This window comes from Sinocyclocheilus anshuiensis, unplaced genomic scaffold (assembly GCF_001515605.1).
Source record: "Sinocyclocheilus anshuiensis isolate Anshui unplaced genomic scaffold, SAMN03320099.WGS_v1.1 scaffold1237, whole genome shotgun sequence".
In the NCBI taxonomy this organism is placed as follows: domain Eukaryota; kingdom Metazoa; phylum Chordata; class Actinopteri; order Cypriniformes; family Cyprinidae; genus Sinocyclocheilus; species Sinocyclocheilus anshuiensis.
Genome location: NW_015553581.1, coordinates 451,173 through 464,859, shown reverse-complemented (window position 1 = coordinate 464,859; position 13,687 = coordinate 451,173). Strand labels below are relative to the sequence as shown.

The window sequence follows — 13,687 nt, the reverse complement described above, 5'->3', positions numbered from 1 at the left end:
ATTTATGTAAAGTGAGGATAGCAAAATAAAGTAAACTGTGACAAATCATACCCAAAAATTCTTCATACAGTGAACTACCAGTAAAATTGATACAAATTTGGGACCAAAAATGATTCAGACCGAGTCTGGGAAAAAACACTGAAGTTGAGGTTTGCATGAAGCTGGATGACAGCATGCCCAGGAGACTACAGGCTGTCATTAAGGCTAAGGGCTGCCCGACTAAATATTGATAGTTGTGTAAATACTGTCATACTAACAGTTGTCTGAATAATTTTTGGTTGATTGTAATCTATTACATACCTTTCTATCAAAGTTATTAACATTATCAAGCTGAATTTGTTCTGACACAGTTTAACTCTGAGTTCTTGTCATATTTTATTACCATTTTCTAAACTATAGCGAATAAACTGATAATGTGAGAAATGTTGATGGTGTCAGAATAAATTTTGGTTTGACTGTATCTATTTGATAAATGAAGTTAACCAACTAACATTATACATACTCTTTTGGTTTCTGTACCCAATCTTTTAAAAATGTACACATGCAATAAAAATATTGGTATCGGTACTCGGTATCGGCAAGTACCAAAAATAAAAGTATCGGTATCGGGCGAGTACTGGAAAAAGTGGTATCGGTGCATCCCTAATGTCTATATAAACTTTTTGAAGCATCCAAGTTTTGGTGGAATGGACTTCTCTCAGGTTTAACTAAATATATTTTCATTTGTGTTTCAAAGATGAACAAAAGTCTTAATTTTTCTCATGTGTTTGAAACAGCATGAAGGTGAGTAAATTATGACAGATTTTTCATTTTTGGGTAAAGTTACTCTTTAAAAACATTATTTACGAATAAGAATTTATTAACACTGTTAAATGTAATATTTGGCGAATTTCATGAATATCCATTTTTCATACTGTACATTATAATGTAGTAATGCCTAAAATCACATACAGCATCTAAACAACTGATTTTTGTTTTACTCTTGATTTATTTAGATAAAATTATATATCATTTTTATATCAGCTATTTAACGGTTTATGCCATTACATGAAAATCATGATCGTATTACTGGTATCAGCCAGAATTTTAATATCCCTTGTCCTAAGTGAACATTCCCTAAAATGCATCTGATCAGGTCAGGTGAACCAGAAGCTTATCTAAGTCTGATTAATTTGACAAGTTGTTCAATCAAACTTGACTGGTTACTAGCACAGTGAGTTGTGAAAATATACAGTTTTGCACATGGCTAGACAAGATATCTCCCAATTCCCAATTTCCTCCATCTCTTTTCTGTCCCTTTCGTGTGTTTCGATGTTCATGGGATCTTAGGCAAGTCTGGTGATCTGGAAAATGACTGGACATACCAGAACGGAGTGTTTTCAGTAGGACACAGTGAAAAAGGGAGGCATGGCTCAGGAGACTAAAAACAGTAATCACAAGGGCATTCCAACAGGCATATGAATCTCTGACCCGGAGTGAAATGTGGGCCCAAGATCAATTTTCCTCTTGTTCAGACAGATCATGTCATTATTGGACTAGCACAGAAACATAACTAAGACATACACATGACCTCAGAGTCTGTTTGAGGAGGCTCCAAGAGAATCATGGGTAATTTACTAAAACTAACGAGTACTGGGCCTTGGCCAAGACACAAAGGATGACACTCCCAACCCAACAACCACTACCTTTCCCTCTTTGCGTCTTTTTTGGGGCAGATAACCTCACGATCAGTGGCTGCTTACATTTCAACCAGCAATTACTTTAAAATATATAGGGCTGCTGTCAAAAAAATCCTGGTGTGTCAGACGCGATTTGTGAGTGCGCCCTAAAAATGCAGCAGATTCTGGGCCTGACTGACTGAATATATGCAAGTAAAAAGTGGAAAAAATGTGTAAATGTGTTCCCTTTGTGCGGAAATTGCATTTTCTGAAAACATGTGGTACCGGTCACAATGCCAGTTCAAACAGTTACAGTAACCGAAACACAGTGTGCAACACTTGCTGGCAAACTGATAAAATCTTTGAGAGTCAAAGGGCCAAACCAGCGACTGGCCACCAAACATCTGCATTCTTACCAGTCAGCAATAGAGATAAGCCTCTGAAGCAGCACCTCAAACAACAGCGGCCAGACCGGCCCTCTCTCAGCATGGCTCCCCACAAGCTATTTTATGAATGAGACATTATACTCTGCAGCAAACACCAACGATTCCTGTTACCTGATATAATGCTTAACATATCACTAGTTAGTTATACAGTACATCAGTGAGAATTCAAACAGTCTGATACATAATGAAGCTTCAAGTATAGGCAGCAAATAGTCAAACATCTGCAGACACCCATCCATTAATACTTCATCCACAGTTTTGAATACTATATAGTCATAAAAACTGCGAAATATAGAAAGACAAATACATGGGAATTAAATAAAACCAAAACTCGTTTGCATTTAAGCTTATTTAATGAAGCCACCATTTACCTGGATTCTGCCAGCTTCATGAGGTGCATCTTGGGATGCTTTGTGAAGTTTCTATGTATGCTGGACATGTACTGGCTGCTTTGCCTTCATTAACCGGCTTTATATTTGTTAACAAATTAACCTTTAGCTCATAAGAATCTTTAGTTGACTGGATTATACATGTGCCCATAATGTTTGTTAATGGCCTCTTAAAGTTAATATAAAGCGTTATGTTGACCATTTATCATTTGCCCCCAGCAACCAATATGTATTCTAATTCAGGGGTTCTCAAACAGGGGCCTGGGGCCAACTAGGGGGCCTTAGAAAACTTCAAAGGGGGCCTTAGAATCAGAATCAGAATGAGCTTTATTGCCAAGTATGTTTGCACAAACAAGGAACTTGTTCTGGTGACAGAAGCTTCCAGTACACAGAGAAAACAACAACACACAGATAATAAAAAATAAGACATGTGACTAAACTACACACACACACACACACACACACATTATATATGAAATAAGACAACATTTGTATGTACAGTTGTGGTATATAGGATGAATAAAATTATTGTTTTTAATTTAATTTTTATGTATCAAAATACAGATTATTTTAATACAATTATAAAAAACATTCCATATTTAATTTTATTAATTTTTTAAATATTTAATAACATTTTTAGATTTTAGAATAGCGTTTCTGTAATACATAGAAATTAAATTAAATATGAAGGATTCATTAAACATAATTTATTTAATTTTATGGGTTAAAAACAACAAAAATTAATGTATAAAAATAAAAGGAATTATGAGAAATGAATTAAAATGATTGAATTAGATTATTCTTTTTTTTAATGTATTAAAATAATGTAACTGAATTAAATTGCTAAAAATGTAAATATTTCAGCCTATATGGGGGGAGGGGGGTTCTAGTGAAACAGGTCGCTGTTCTAAATCATATGATATGAAACATATTTTAATGCAATTAGTTGTAATGCAATGAGCCTCATGAGCATCTATTGCATCTTACACAATATGACAGTGACATTATTAGGTTATTAACCTAGTAAACCGTTCTACTACGACACTTTCAGAAAGTCTCCAGAAAGAGGATGTAACACCCACAAACCACATGGACTGTATGTGTGTTTACAAGTTACAACAGTGATGTCAAATAAACACATCAGGCCCATCAGGTCTGGCCTCCTATAAAATCAACTGCTTTAGACTGTAGATTTACCTGTGCAGACAGGTGAGCTGGGACTGAGCCTCTCTGGAGACAGTCTGTCATGTTCAGGGGTCAGGAGGGGTTTGGCCCTGTGACCGCAAGACCACAGCGACGAGGGTGAAGACGGAGAGGCTGATAGATGAGCGGTAAGGGCGGAAGTGTCCGAGCTGCAGCTGATCTGCTGAGAGGGGGAGCAGCACTGGGGGCTCAGGTGCACACCTGTGTAGGGTGATGACGAGGTTGGCACAGGTACCTGCGCGTGGGACGCTCTGGGGTTTGACGCGTGCCCAGCGATAATGGGGCTAGCTCTGGATGAGGATGAAGATGATGAAGAAGATGAAGAAGAAGAAGATGAGGAGGGAGCGGAGCAAACAGCTGTGGCTGTGATGAACTGTGAGCACGTCGCAGAGGAAGTGGACGTGGCTGCAGAAACGTTTGAGGCACAGGAGGAGAGGGATCGCGTGGGGCTCCGGCTGCGGCATTTACCGTTACCGGTGGAGAGGACTGTCCGTGTCTGTAGAGGGTGCGGTGTCTGCGTTTTCAGCTGGAAGGGAACCGTGGCTTTCATGGGCAGCAGGCGACCCAGTAAACTCACTCCAGCGGCGCTGATCCCCGGGGATCCGCTCGGGTTTCCCGCGGTCACTCCGCTGCAGTTAGACGTCGGAGATCCGTTTTTGCGAACCCTTTGAGACATTTTGCTCGCCGGGAAATGACACAAAACTCAATATAAACACGTAGAACGTACGTTTAAGGCAGTCTGCGGTGGTTAATGCTCTTCGGTGCCCTTGTCACGCCATGTAAAGTCTGTTTTCTGCTCTCGGGCTGGCGTAGCCGAACCGTTTCTCGAGCTCAAGTAAACTGAGAGAGTCAGAGCCACGCACCGCGAACTCGATCCAGAGCTCTGCCTCTTCCACTCTGATTGGCTGTTCTCTCACCCCTCTCAACTTCTGATTGGCTAGGAGGTGGATTCTTTGATTCCGTAAAGTTGATTTATAATGCACGTAGTGTTATTATGAAGAACCGTTTCGCAAAGAAGATGATAATTATGTGATAATTAAACTCTCTTGTTAATGTATTTTCTGTCTCATTAATCATGGTCAGTGGTCACATTTGTGTAAAAAGTATAATAAATATGCATTCATTCTTAAATTATCACTCCCCTTTCCCCTCCCCAAAGTTAGTTTCTTTAAGAGAAGTAAATCTCATATGCTCACTAATACCATGTTATGTATTTGTGTGTGTTTAAACACCAAATTAAATACAGAAGATCAATCCATGCGTACATACGGCAAAGTGAAACTATTATCTGAATGATTTGCACTGTTACCTGAATGGAAACTCTGTTGTGTGGGGCCACATGATTTTGGTCATGGTATTGTGGTTGCCTTTACCACCCTCATGTGGCCACTTAATACAATTAAAGTTCAGTGCAAGAACTTTATAAACGATCCTAAAAATTGTACGTTTTCTACCAGTTAAGAGGAAACAAATTACAAGTAAACATCATAAACAGGTTTTCATTAATATAATCTTTAATCAACTCAGTAATGCCGGGTTGTACAGCACGCTTTATTTTCTAAATGGCATTTTAAAACATTTTCTGAATAGACTAAAAGCACAAGTTATCATTTGTTCTTTTTTTTTCTCAAAGTGCTCACTTTACAAGCTGTAATAGAAAACGTCAGTGGCTTTGCTTTTTTTTTTTTTTTTTTTTTTGAACATCCATCTAGGCAGGGGCCAAATGAAGACTTCAGCTTCAATATGAACTCAAAAGTAAAAAGACAAAAAGCAGCTTGTCAACACAGACCCTTCATTCATTCGCTCATTTGCACCCCAAAATACAGCTGATACTCAAAGTTTGTGTTTTAGGGGACACGTTGTTAGCCATTTGTCATTTTCATGTTTGGTTTTGCGAGTGAGTTCCAATCGATGTAGGATTCAGTAACGGACTCACTTTAAACTCAAGAGTACGACTTGGTTTAGTTAAAACACTCCTGCAACTTGACTGAATTAAAAAAAGTCTGACTTCTCGAGGCCTGCTTCAAGAATAAACAAGGCATGTAGTATCTATAAATGATTTGGTATTCAACAATGTGCTGTAAAACTGGACAAAGGCTCTGGTGTAAACATCTTGCATTATTAACATGTAGCAGATGGACAGTCCTGATCAAACTACACTTCCAATGACTCAGCTTCATTAACGTTTTAGCTTCAACGCTTTGGTCCAAATCAAACGTTTGTTCTTTTTATTCAAATTAGCACTGGAGGTTTGTTTAGTCTTTTGTTAGGCTATTATTTCTCATTTCAGTTCACAATCTTCTGACTCCAGCATTCTGACGTATCTAGCTGAAAACAGTCAAACGTTACTGTGTTTATCTTCAGATAAATCTAACAGATGTAGCGTTGTTCTTGGTCCCAAAGCAACAGATGATGAGTCTGTAAATGTGCATACAAATGCACTGTATATTTACACCACAGAGGTTAGCCTATATTACAAACATATACAAAAGCCAGACTGAAGCACTGATTGGTTCAGAAAAGAGGGCATGAGAAACTAAACTGCACTGTATCATCTGGTTTCTGAAAGAAAAATCCAATGGAAGGGACATATCAGATGACTTTTTGAAAGTTCCCCACTCTGCACTGGACAAAGTCCAAAGATAACGTGTGTGCCAAATCACGGTTAATCCCCACACTCTTGATCAAACATGTGCTATCTTTGGTTTTCCTGGTATTTCTAGGGAAGCAGGGCCTGGCTATATGAGGGAATAATTATTTGAATGGCTCATGTCCTTTGTTTTCCACAAAAGGCAGCAGTTGTAGGATCAAATAAAGTGACGTGACGTGACGTGACGTGACATGTGGCCAAGTATGGTGACCCATACTTGGAATTAGTGCTCTGCATTTAACCCATCCAAAGTGCACACACACAGCAGTGAACACACACACACCGTGAACACACACCCGGAGCAGTGGGCAGCCATTTTTGCAAACATCATTTGCTCTCGTAGATGATTTCAAAATGAGGATGCCGTTCTTTTACGACTGTATTTCTAGTGGCACCAAAAAAGGCTCAATCCCTCGTCAACTGTACATTATTGACTTGCAAAAGAAGGGTGAAACTACATGCATTTCTGATGTATTTGATTGAAAGTATCATTGAAATAAGATAATTTTAAATGATTATAAACAACTTACCAATTCGATTTCATGAGAATAATAAACCCAGAGAATGAAGATGGCCCTGGATACTACATAAATTAAACATTTAAAAAAATAAAGAGAAAAAAAAAATAACTTCAGAAACAGCTAAAATGGATAAAATCATGATTTCTTAATGTACACTAATCATGTCAGCTTATCTTAACCAGAAGCTAAAACCGAACTAAAGTAGCTGTGAGCTTCAGTCTGTACATACTGTATATATTTTGTTCAGGTCGTATGTATGTTCGCTTTCTGAAGCACACCGAGCAAACGTCCATTGTCCTGGCAGACATGGGAAGTGAAAAGTCTCGTTTGACTGATGCCTTTTCAGCTGTGATCCGAGGAGCTCCGTTACCGTAAAGCAGAAACTCTCACAAAGGTAAAACTGCACTGAGCATGTGCAGAGAGGGACTTGATTATTCAGTGTCTTCAGAGAGCATGATTTCCAGCAAACAGTCAAGGTTGATGCCTGACTTGTAGTGTAACAGAAAAAACCTACTGTCCTCGTTGAAGCTTGTGAGAAGTTGTCTGTTATGAACTTCCAGTAATTAAAGCAAACACCCCAAGATTTTCCATTTACTTAACGTTTCATGAGTGATGGGGATTGATGAAAAGGTGTAGGATTGTCATTTGTAAGAAGTTTCAATGTTTCTCAAAAGCAGTCAGGGTAGCCGAATGGACACAGGATTGCCACTGCTAAGAGCAGCGCTTCAAGATAATAAACTAAAGACAAGAAACAAACAAAAGCGGCAAAATGAAATTGTCTTATGGAGCACCTCAAAGCTAAAGTCTATTGCACATTTCAAAATATGATACAAAAAACTGACTACACAGATACGTACAACAAATTTAAAACATATGAATGTATTGTGGGCTAAAAGGTATTAGAGATGCAGTCAACCCTGTCTTAAAGACCACTGCTTTTTTTTTTTTTTTTAATCTTGGATACCTTTTTTAGATGGACATGATTTCAATTTCGCCCAATCTACAATGATTGTTAAATCAACACATTGTCGTTTACGTCTTTCAGTTTTAAGACCAGTCTTTATCATGGTCGGAGGATCTGTGATTAAGATTACTTACAAAAAAAAGTGCAACAAATGAAAGAACAACCATACAAGAATCATACTTGATTGAAAAAAACAAAACAAAAAAAAACAAATGGAAGCATTTTATACCAATGTTGCTGCATAGCTGGGTTCGGTTTAAAGCGATTTCTTCAAAACAAGTTGGATAAGTTCGACAAAGTTAAGTGCTTGCCAAATTACGTCCCTTCAAGAGTCTGCTTTCCAAAAACTCTCTTTTCGGTCATCAGCTGGATCAGTTCTTGGAGCACGATAGCATAGACAAACCCCTCCTGTGTTCAAAGTCTGATCTGGGCTCGTCCTCAGAGGAAAAGCGGAGATGAGAGTTCACAGGCAGGTCATATCTGGCGGGTCGGAGGTTAGAGTGGCGGTTGCAGTTCCACCGCTGACCAGGAACACAGCGATGCTGGATTTTGATTGGCCAGAACTTGGGTGACCACCTCCAGAGACTGCCGTCCCCATCTTCTGGCTGTGCCCGTTGTTATTCACCTCTCCGTCCAGCGTTTCTGTAGAGACGACCCATGTAGAAGGACGCCACCTTTTCAAAGAATAAGGTGTCTTCACACGCTTCTTAATCTTCTCTGCCGATCCGTCTTTTCCCTCTTGTGACACGACCTCATCTAAAACAGAGAAAGAGGTCACATTTTAACAAACATCCCTGATATGGCAATGAAAAACAGTTGTGTGTGTTGCAATATGTCTATTAGGAATTCTAGCAGAGCTGCTCCAAACATCCCGCCCAGTGAAGCGCTAGAGTAGTATTTCAGCACACTCAAATTTGTGGTTGACCTTTCCCACACTAACTCTCTCAGTGTGCGCACGAGTCTGAATCATCGGGTTCGGGCGGTTTATGTCTCCGCTCGAGTCCGCATGTGGAATGTAAACACGTGGGCAGCGTGACTCTTGTTTTTTCATCTTCCTGTTTAGAGTCTACTCCAGTGGTTTCAGTTAACAGCAACAGACGCGTCATTGCACTCACATCTGTCTGTTAGCATTACTCTTTATCGCCGTTGCCAACTGAGGCCGAATGTTTTCTGGATTCTTATCAATCCAGTGGAATTTCCTTCCTTCTCAACATCTAAACACTCCACCATAAAGAGTAGGAGAGCGGGAGACAAAGTACGACTAGCTACTCATCCTTTTTTCTACGAAACGTTTAGCTTTTGAGGAGGTGTGCTCTTGATTATCTGGGCAAAGCAGGATATAGTGAGCTCAGATGGGAAAACTCAGACTGGCGTCCTCTTTTGGGTGGTTATTGTTTGCAGCTTGGCTGACACGCACACCGGCTCCTCCACCCTGCTCCTGGGGACGTTGTTGATCAGTGATACAGCTTTCCTTAAAATAACATTTCATCAATGCTCAAATAATCTATACTACATATAATTCATGGTGAATGTCAATAATTCAGCAAATAAAAATGTAAACTTGCACAATATCACTGAACGCTCAGATTAACATGTTCTGCTTTAATTTAAATGAACAACAGGATTACATGAACACATTGTAAGTTTGGGATCAGTAAGACTGTTAGTGTCACTTTTGATCAATTTAATGCATCCTTGCTAAACATAAGCAATCTCTTTCAGAAAAAGAAATTGTTGTTGCTAGCACTATTTTGGAACAGCATTTGTGTTGGAGAGCATCTAGGATACCTTCAAATGCTGTCAAGGCAGGAGGCATTTAAGGCATTCCAAAACCTAGTGACTTCAGGTCTAAACTAAAACAGGTCTTACCCAGAAGAGAAGAATCCTGGGAAGTTGCTGACAGGTCCAGTGAATTTGGCCGCTCAGGTCTCCTGGGCTTATGCTGTCTCAGAGGAACGCCATCATCCCTTCCATCTGGTGCCCCTGGAGAGTGGGTTAATGTCATCTGGGCGTCTACAGGAACTAAGGTATGAATCGTGGCAGAGGCAGTTGTGTGGATGTTGCTGTTGTTGTTATTGGAGTTGGTGCGGCCGGAGTGATCGCGCGCTGCCGGCTGCTCTCTCCTCAACAGGGGCTCGTGTTCGTCGGGACTGGAGTTGATGTTGATGTTGAGACGGCTGTCTTCTCCACTTAGCTGGCTCTGGAGCAGAGGGGCACCACCGTCACCCTGTGGCCCGGCTGGGTTTGTGTTACCAACTGCATCAGAGGATCCGGCGCCACTGCCCCCACCGTATCCATTAACAACAACCACTCCAACACCGCTACGGACACTGGGTCCGTTGTTAGTGACAGTGACCAAGTGTGGCTCAACTGTCACTACAGTGTTCATCTTGGCTACGCCCGTCTCCACTTGCTTCAGGTTGGACTTGTGCTTGCCAAACTTAAACCGTGATGACGAGGACTCCCTGCCAGAATTTTTGGTGTTGAGGGGCAAGCTGGTGGGCCGCTTGGGGAGATTCTGCTGTTTGGGAAGCGGGAACATGGCTGTAGGAGTGTCGCCCATTCCACTGCCGCCCACCCCAAAATCGGCCTGGCTGCCAGTTCCTGATCCACCAGTCACTTCTGCTGCGAGTTTTATCAGCGGGAACAAGAGGCTGGAGCTGCCCGAGCTGAGCGGGTCAGGAGCGCTGAACTGCTTCTGCGAATGTTCCATCAGGTTCTCATCAGAGCTTTCTTTCAGGTTCTTGTCCACCTCCTTAGGGTCCAGTTTGGTGGTCTCCAGGTCCTCTTCTGTGAGCTGAAGGCACACTGGTACGCTTCCCCCGGCTCCGGCCTCCTCCGAGTGGCCTGATTCAGAGATGGTGGTCATCATGGTGCTGGGCGTGAGGCCCGTTGTAGTGGTTGTGGCGGACAGACTTGTGCCGCTGGTCTCTGGACTGGGCAGCCGAGCTTGGGCCTGAGCCTGCTGTCTCTCGTAGTTGATAGAGTTTCTGTTCTTCTCTCCCGTCACTGCCACGCCACCACTGATGCCGCTCACGCCCAGGCCACCCACAGAGGATGTGCCAGACGTGGAGACGTCGCCTGGGAGGTTCTTCACCATGCCCTCATGATCCTCGATGTAAGAGGATGAAGAGTAATCTGGATAAGGGCCCATCTTGGGAGCCCTGCGACTGTGGGTGAGATTCCTACAAGAACAGAGAGAGAGAGAACAGGGGTCAAAACAGAGAACAGATGGTCCATTTAATTAAAGGTGCTGTAAATACAGGACAATGTGCAGGTCATTATCAAGAATGACCCTGAGAGGGTTTATGTTGTTATATGTGCTGGATGACAGTACATTATCCCACTTATTACATGGCTATTAACAAATTAAATAAGTATACATTATTTTATATAATAACATTATTATAATATGTATATACCTTACATATACCCTAAAGAATAAATTACCCTTGTTTTGTAATATTTTGTATAATATATTATTATTATATTATTTTGTAAAAATGACTGGCTGACAGTAAATTATCCCACTTATTATGCCTAGCTACATTATCTATGAATTATAATGTATATTTATTAAAAAAATAATAAAATACATAAACTTTTATAATTTTTTTATACTTTACATTTATTAGCTTAAAGATTCTGCTGTGAGTAATATATTATGTTTCAGTACACCTAATTCAGTGAAATATGTAAGACATCAGACAAATGTTCAATGATAAATTGCGTACACAGCTCCTTTGCATTATTTAGGAAAGGCCGAGAGCATGCCAAAAAAAATCTAATTACAATAAGCCCAGTCAAGAACAATTACGTGTGTAATAAGCACACAGCCCACTGATTTATTCATGAGACGGTCAGGAGTAGCTGTGAGAGTGTGTGAGGTGTGGTCAGACCTCTCGTTCTGCAGCGCTGTGCTCATGGGATTGATAGTGGGGCTGACGGGTTTGTTTCTTTCCCAGATCAGCAGCAGTTCTGCCATACGCTCTTCTGCACACTGCGCTGTCAGGCGAGCCTCTGCGTCCTGATCCCAGCAATCCTCCATAGTCTCCTTGAGAGAGCGCACGGCCTGGGAGAGAGGAGAGTGAATGTATAAAAAAAAAAATCCTCTTTCAATGAAAAATATCAAGATTTCAAATGTCGGATTTCCTGCTGTGAGCAATGTTCCCACTAGTATGCATAATCCATAAGTTTCTGTGTGGGGAGCGCAATCATTTTGTGCTATAAAAGGTTATATATATATATTACACCTTTCATGTAATAAAAGGGTGGAGGCACTTCGTGTTGGGTGGTTTTTGCCTCCTTGTCATGCATTAAAACTGTCTAATGCAAACCTAGCCATGGATTTTACTGCTTATACCATGGAAACTTGAAGCTGTCATTTATTAAACTAATACAAATAAATAAAATGTACTTTCTCTAACTAAAAATAAGAATGATAATAAGAAATGCTTCTTGAACACAAAATCATCATATTAGAATGATTTCTGAAGGATCATACCAAAAAAAATCTAATTACAATAAGCCCAGTCAAGAACAATTACGTGTGTAATAAGCACACAGCCCACTGATTTATTCATGAGACGGTCAGGAGTAGCTGTGAGAGTGTGTGAGGTGTGGTCAGACCTCTCGTTCTGCAGCGCTGTGCTCATGGGATTGATAGTGGGGCTGACGGGTTTGTTTCTTTCCCAGATCAGCAGCAGTTCTGCCATACGCTCTTCTGCACACTGCGCTGTCAGGCGAGCCTCTGCGTCCTGATCCCAGCAATCCTCCATAGTCTCCTTGAGAGAGCGCACGGCCTGGGAGAGAGGAGAGTGAATGTGTCAAAAACAGACAGACGATAGAATTGCTGCCATTATTCTTGTGGCTGGTTGCCATTACATTGTCATGTGCTCATCATGTTTGATTTCATCATGTCTGCATCTCAAGATCATTTGAGATTCTGTTGTAAACACACTGAACTGAAAAGACTGGCATATATTGTGTGCTATTGTGCTGGTGTCTCTAACGGAATGGTTAACTAGCCTAACCAGTAAACTTCCTTGGTTGACCAGCTTCACCAAATGAGACTAATTCAGCCTGTTCAACAGCGGTCAACAGCTTGGTTGGCCAGTATCAACCGGCTCTGACTTCATGGTCTTTTTCAGCATTTTTTCTTCCATGTTGTTCCACTTGTATATGATTTGGATAACAGAACAACAAAAGGAACTGTATTAACTGAAGTGAATATAGAGCTGGGAAAGAGCTTCAGCTGATCTTGCAGCAATAATTTGACCACTTCCTATTACAAGAACACAATGAGATTGTATCAGTCAGTCACCAGGCTGTTCTCCTTCCAGGCTTCTGGGAACTTGGGTCTCTGTTTCTCTCTGGACACCAGCACCTGCATGTCCTCAAAGGAGGGGTGGTTCCCTGCCTCTGCCTGGAAGGCCATCTGGTATTCTGGCACTGCCTCCCCTTCAAAAAAACAAAGGAAAGTCAGTCAGTAGAGACCTCTATACGCTTGCACTCACTAGAATTTACTGAAAAATACTCAATGAGATGAGGCACACTCATATTTCATGAACATAATGAGCAGTATACAACAGAGTCTTTGTTGCAACCCAGTGGTGTAGCCTAGTGGTTACGGACATAAGGGGTGGTGTGATGTCTAATGGTTAAGGCTGGGATGGGCCAGGATGCTTAACAAGATGTCTATGTCTATTACTATGGCCAATATTTTTTGACAGGGATGAACTAAGAAACAACTTCTCTGAGAGGATTTTAGAAAGCTGCTACACTCTCTTAAAGAAGTTTCATCGCTAAATTCATCCCAAACCCCAAAGTATCTCTGCTACCATCATCAAAGCACTT

At 41.0% G+C, this 13,687-nt stretch overlaps 2 protein-coding genes across 4 annotated transcripts in view; both read right to left on the bottom strand.

Annotated features, from left to right (window-relative positions):
* Nucleotides 1-4,560, bottom strand: part of LOC107668400 (protein FAM117B-like) — a 51,514-nt gene extending 46,954 nt beyond the window's left edge. The window contains exons 1-2 of one of the 2 annotated variants that reach the window (XM_016460267.1): nucleotides 4,085-4,560; nucleotides 3,691-4,042 (exon numbers count right to left, since the gene is read on the bottom strand). In XM_016460267.1, coding sequence (XP_016315753.1) covers nucleotides 3,691-4,042; nucleotides 4,085-4,372 — 640 coding nt within the window. In that variant the 5' untranslated portion in view covers nucleotides 4,373-4,560. Of the gene's footprint in view, nucleotides 1-3,690 lie in introns of both variants that reach the window. The other variant, XM_016460266.1, reaches the window with a different exon arrangement.
* A 2,437-nt stretch (nucleotides 4,561-6,997) lies between these two features.
* Nucleotides 6,998-13,687, bottom strand: part of LOC107668372 (bone morphogenetic protein receptor type-2-like) — a 71,837-nt gene continuing 65,147 nt past the window's right edge. For both annotated transcript variants that reach the window (XM_016460212.1, XM_016460213.1), the window contains exons 10-13: nucleotides 13,155-13,291; nucleotides 12,461-12,633; nucleotides 9,701-11,016; nucleotides 6,998-8,587 (exon numbers count right to left, since the gene is read on the bottom strand). In XM_016460212.1, coding sequence (XP_016315698.1) covers nucleotides 8,295-8,587; nucleotides 9,701-11,016; nucleotides 12,461-12,633; nucleotides 13,155-13,291 — 1,919 coding nt within the window. In that variant the 3' untranslated portion in view covers nucleotides 6,998-8,294. The remainder of the gene's footprint in view (nucleotides 8,588-9,700; nucleotides 11,017-12,460; nucleotides 12,634-13,154; nucleotides 13,292-13,687) is intronic.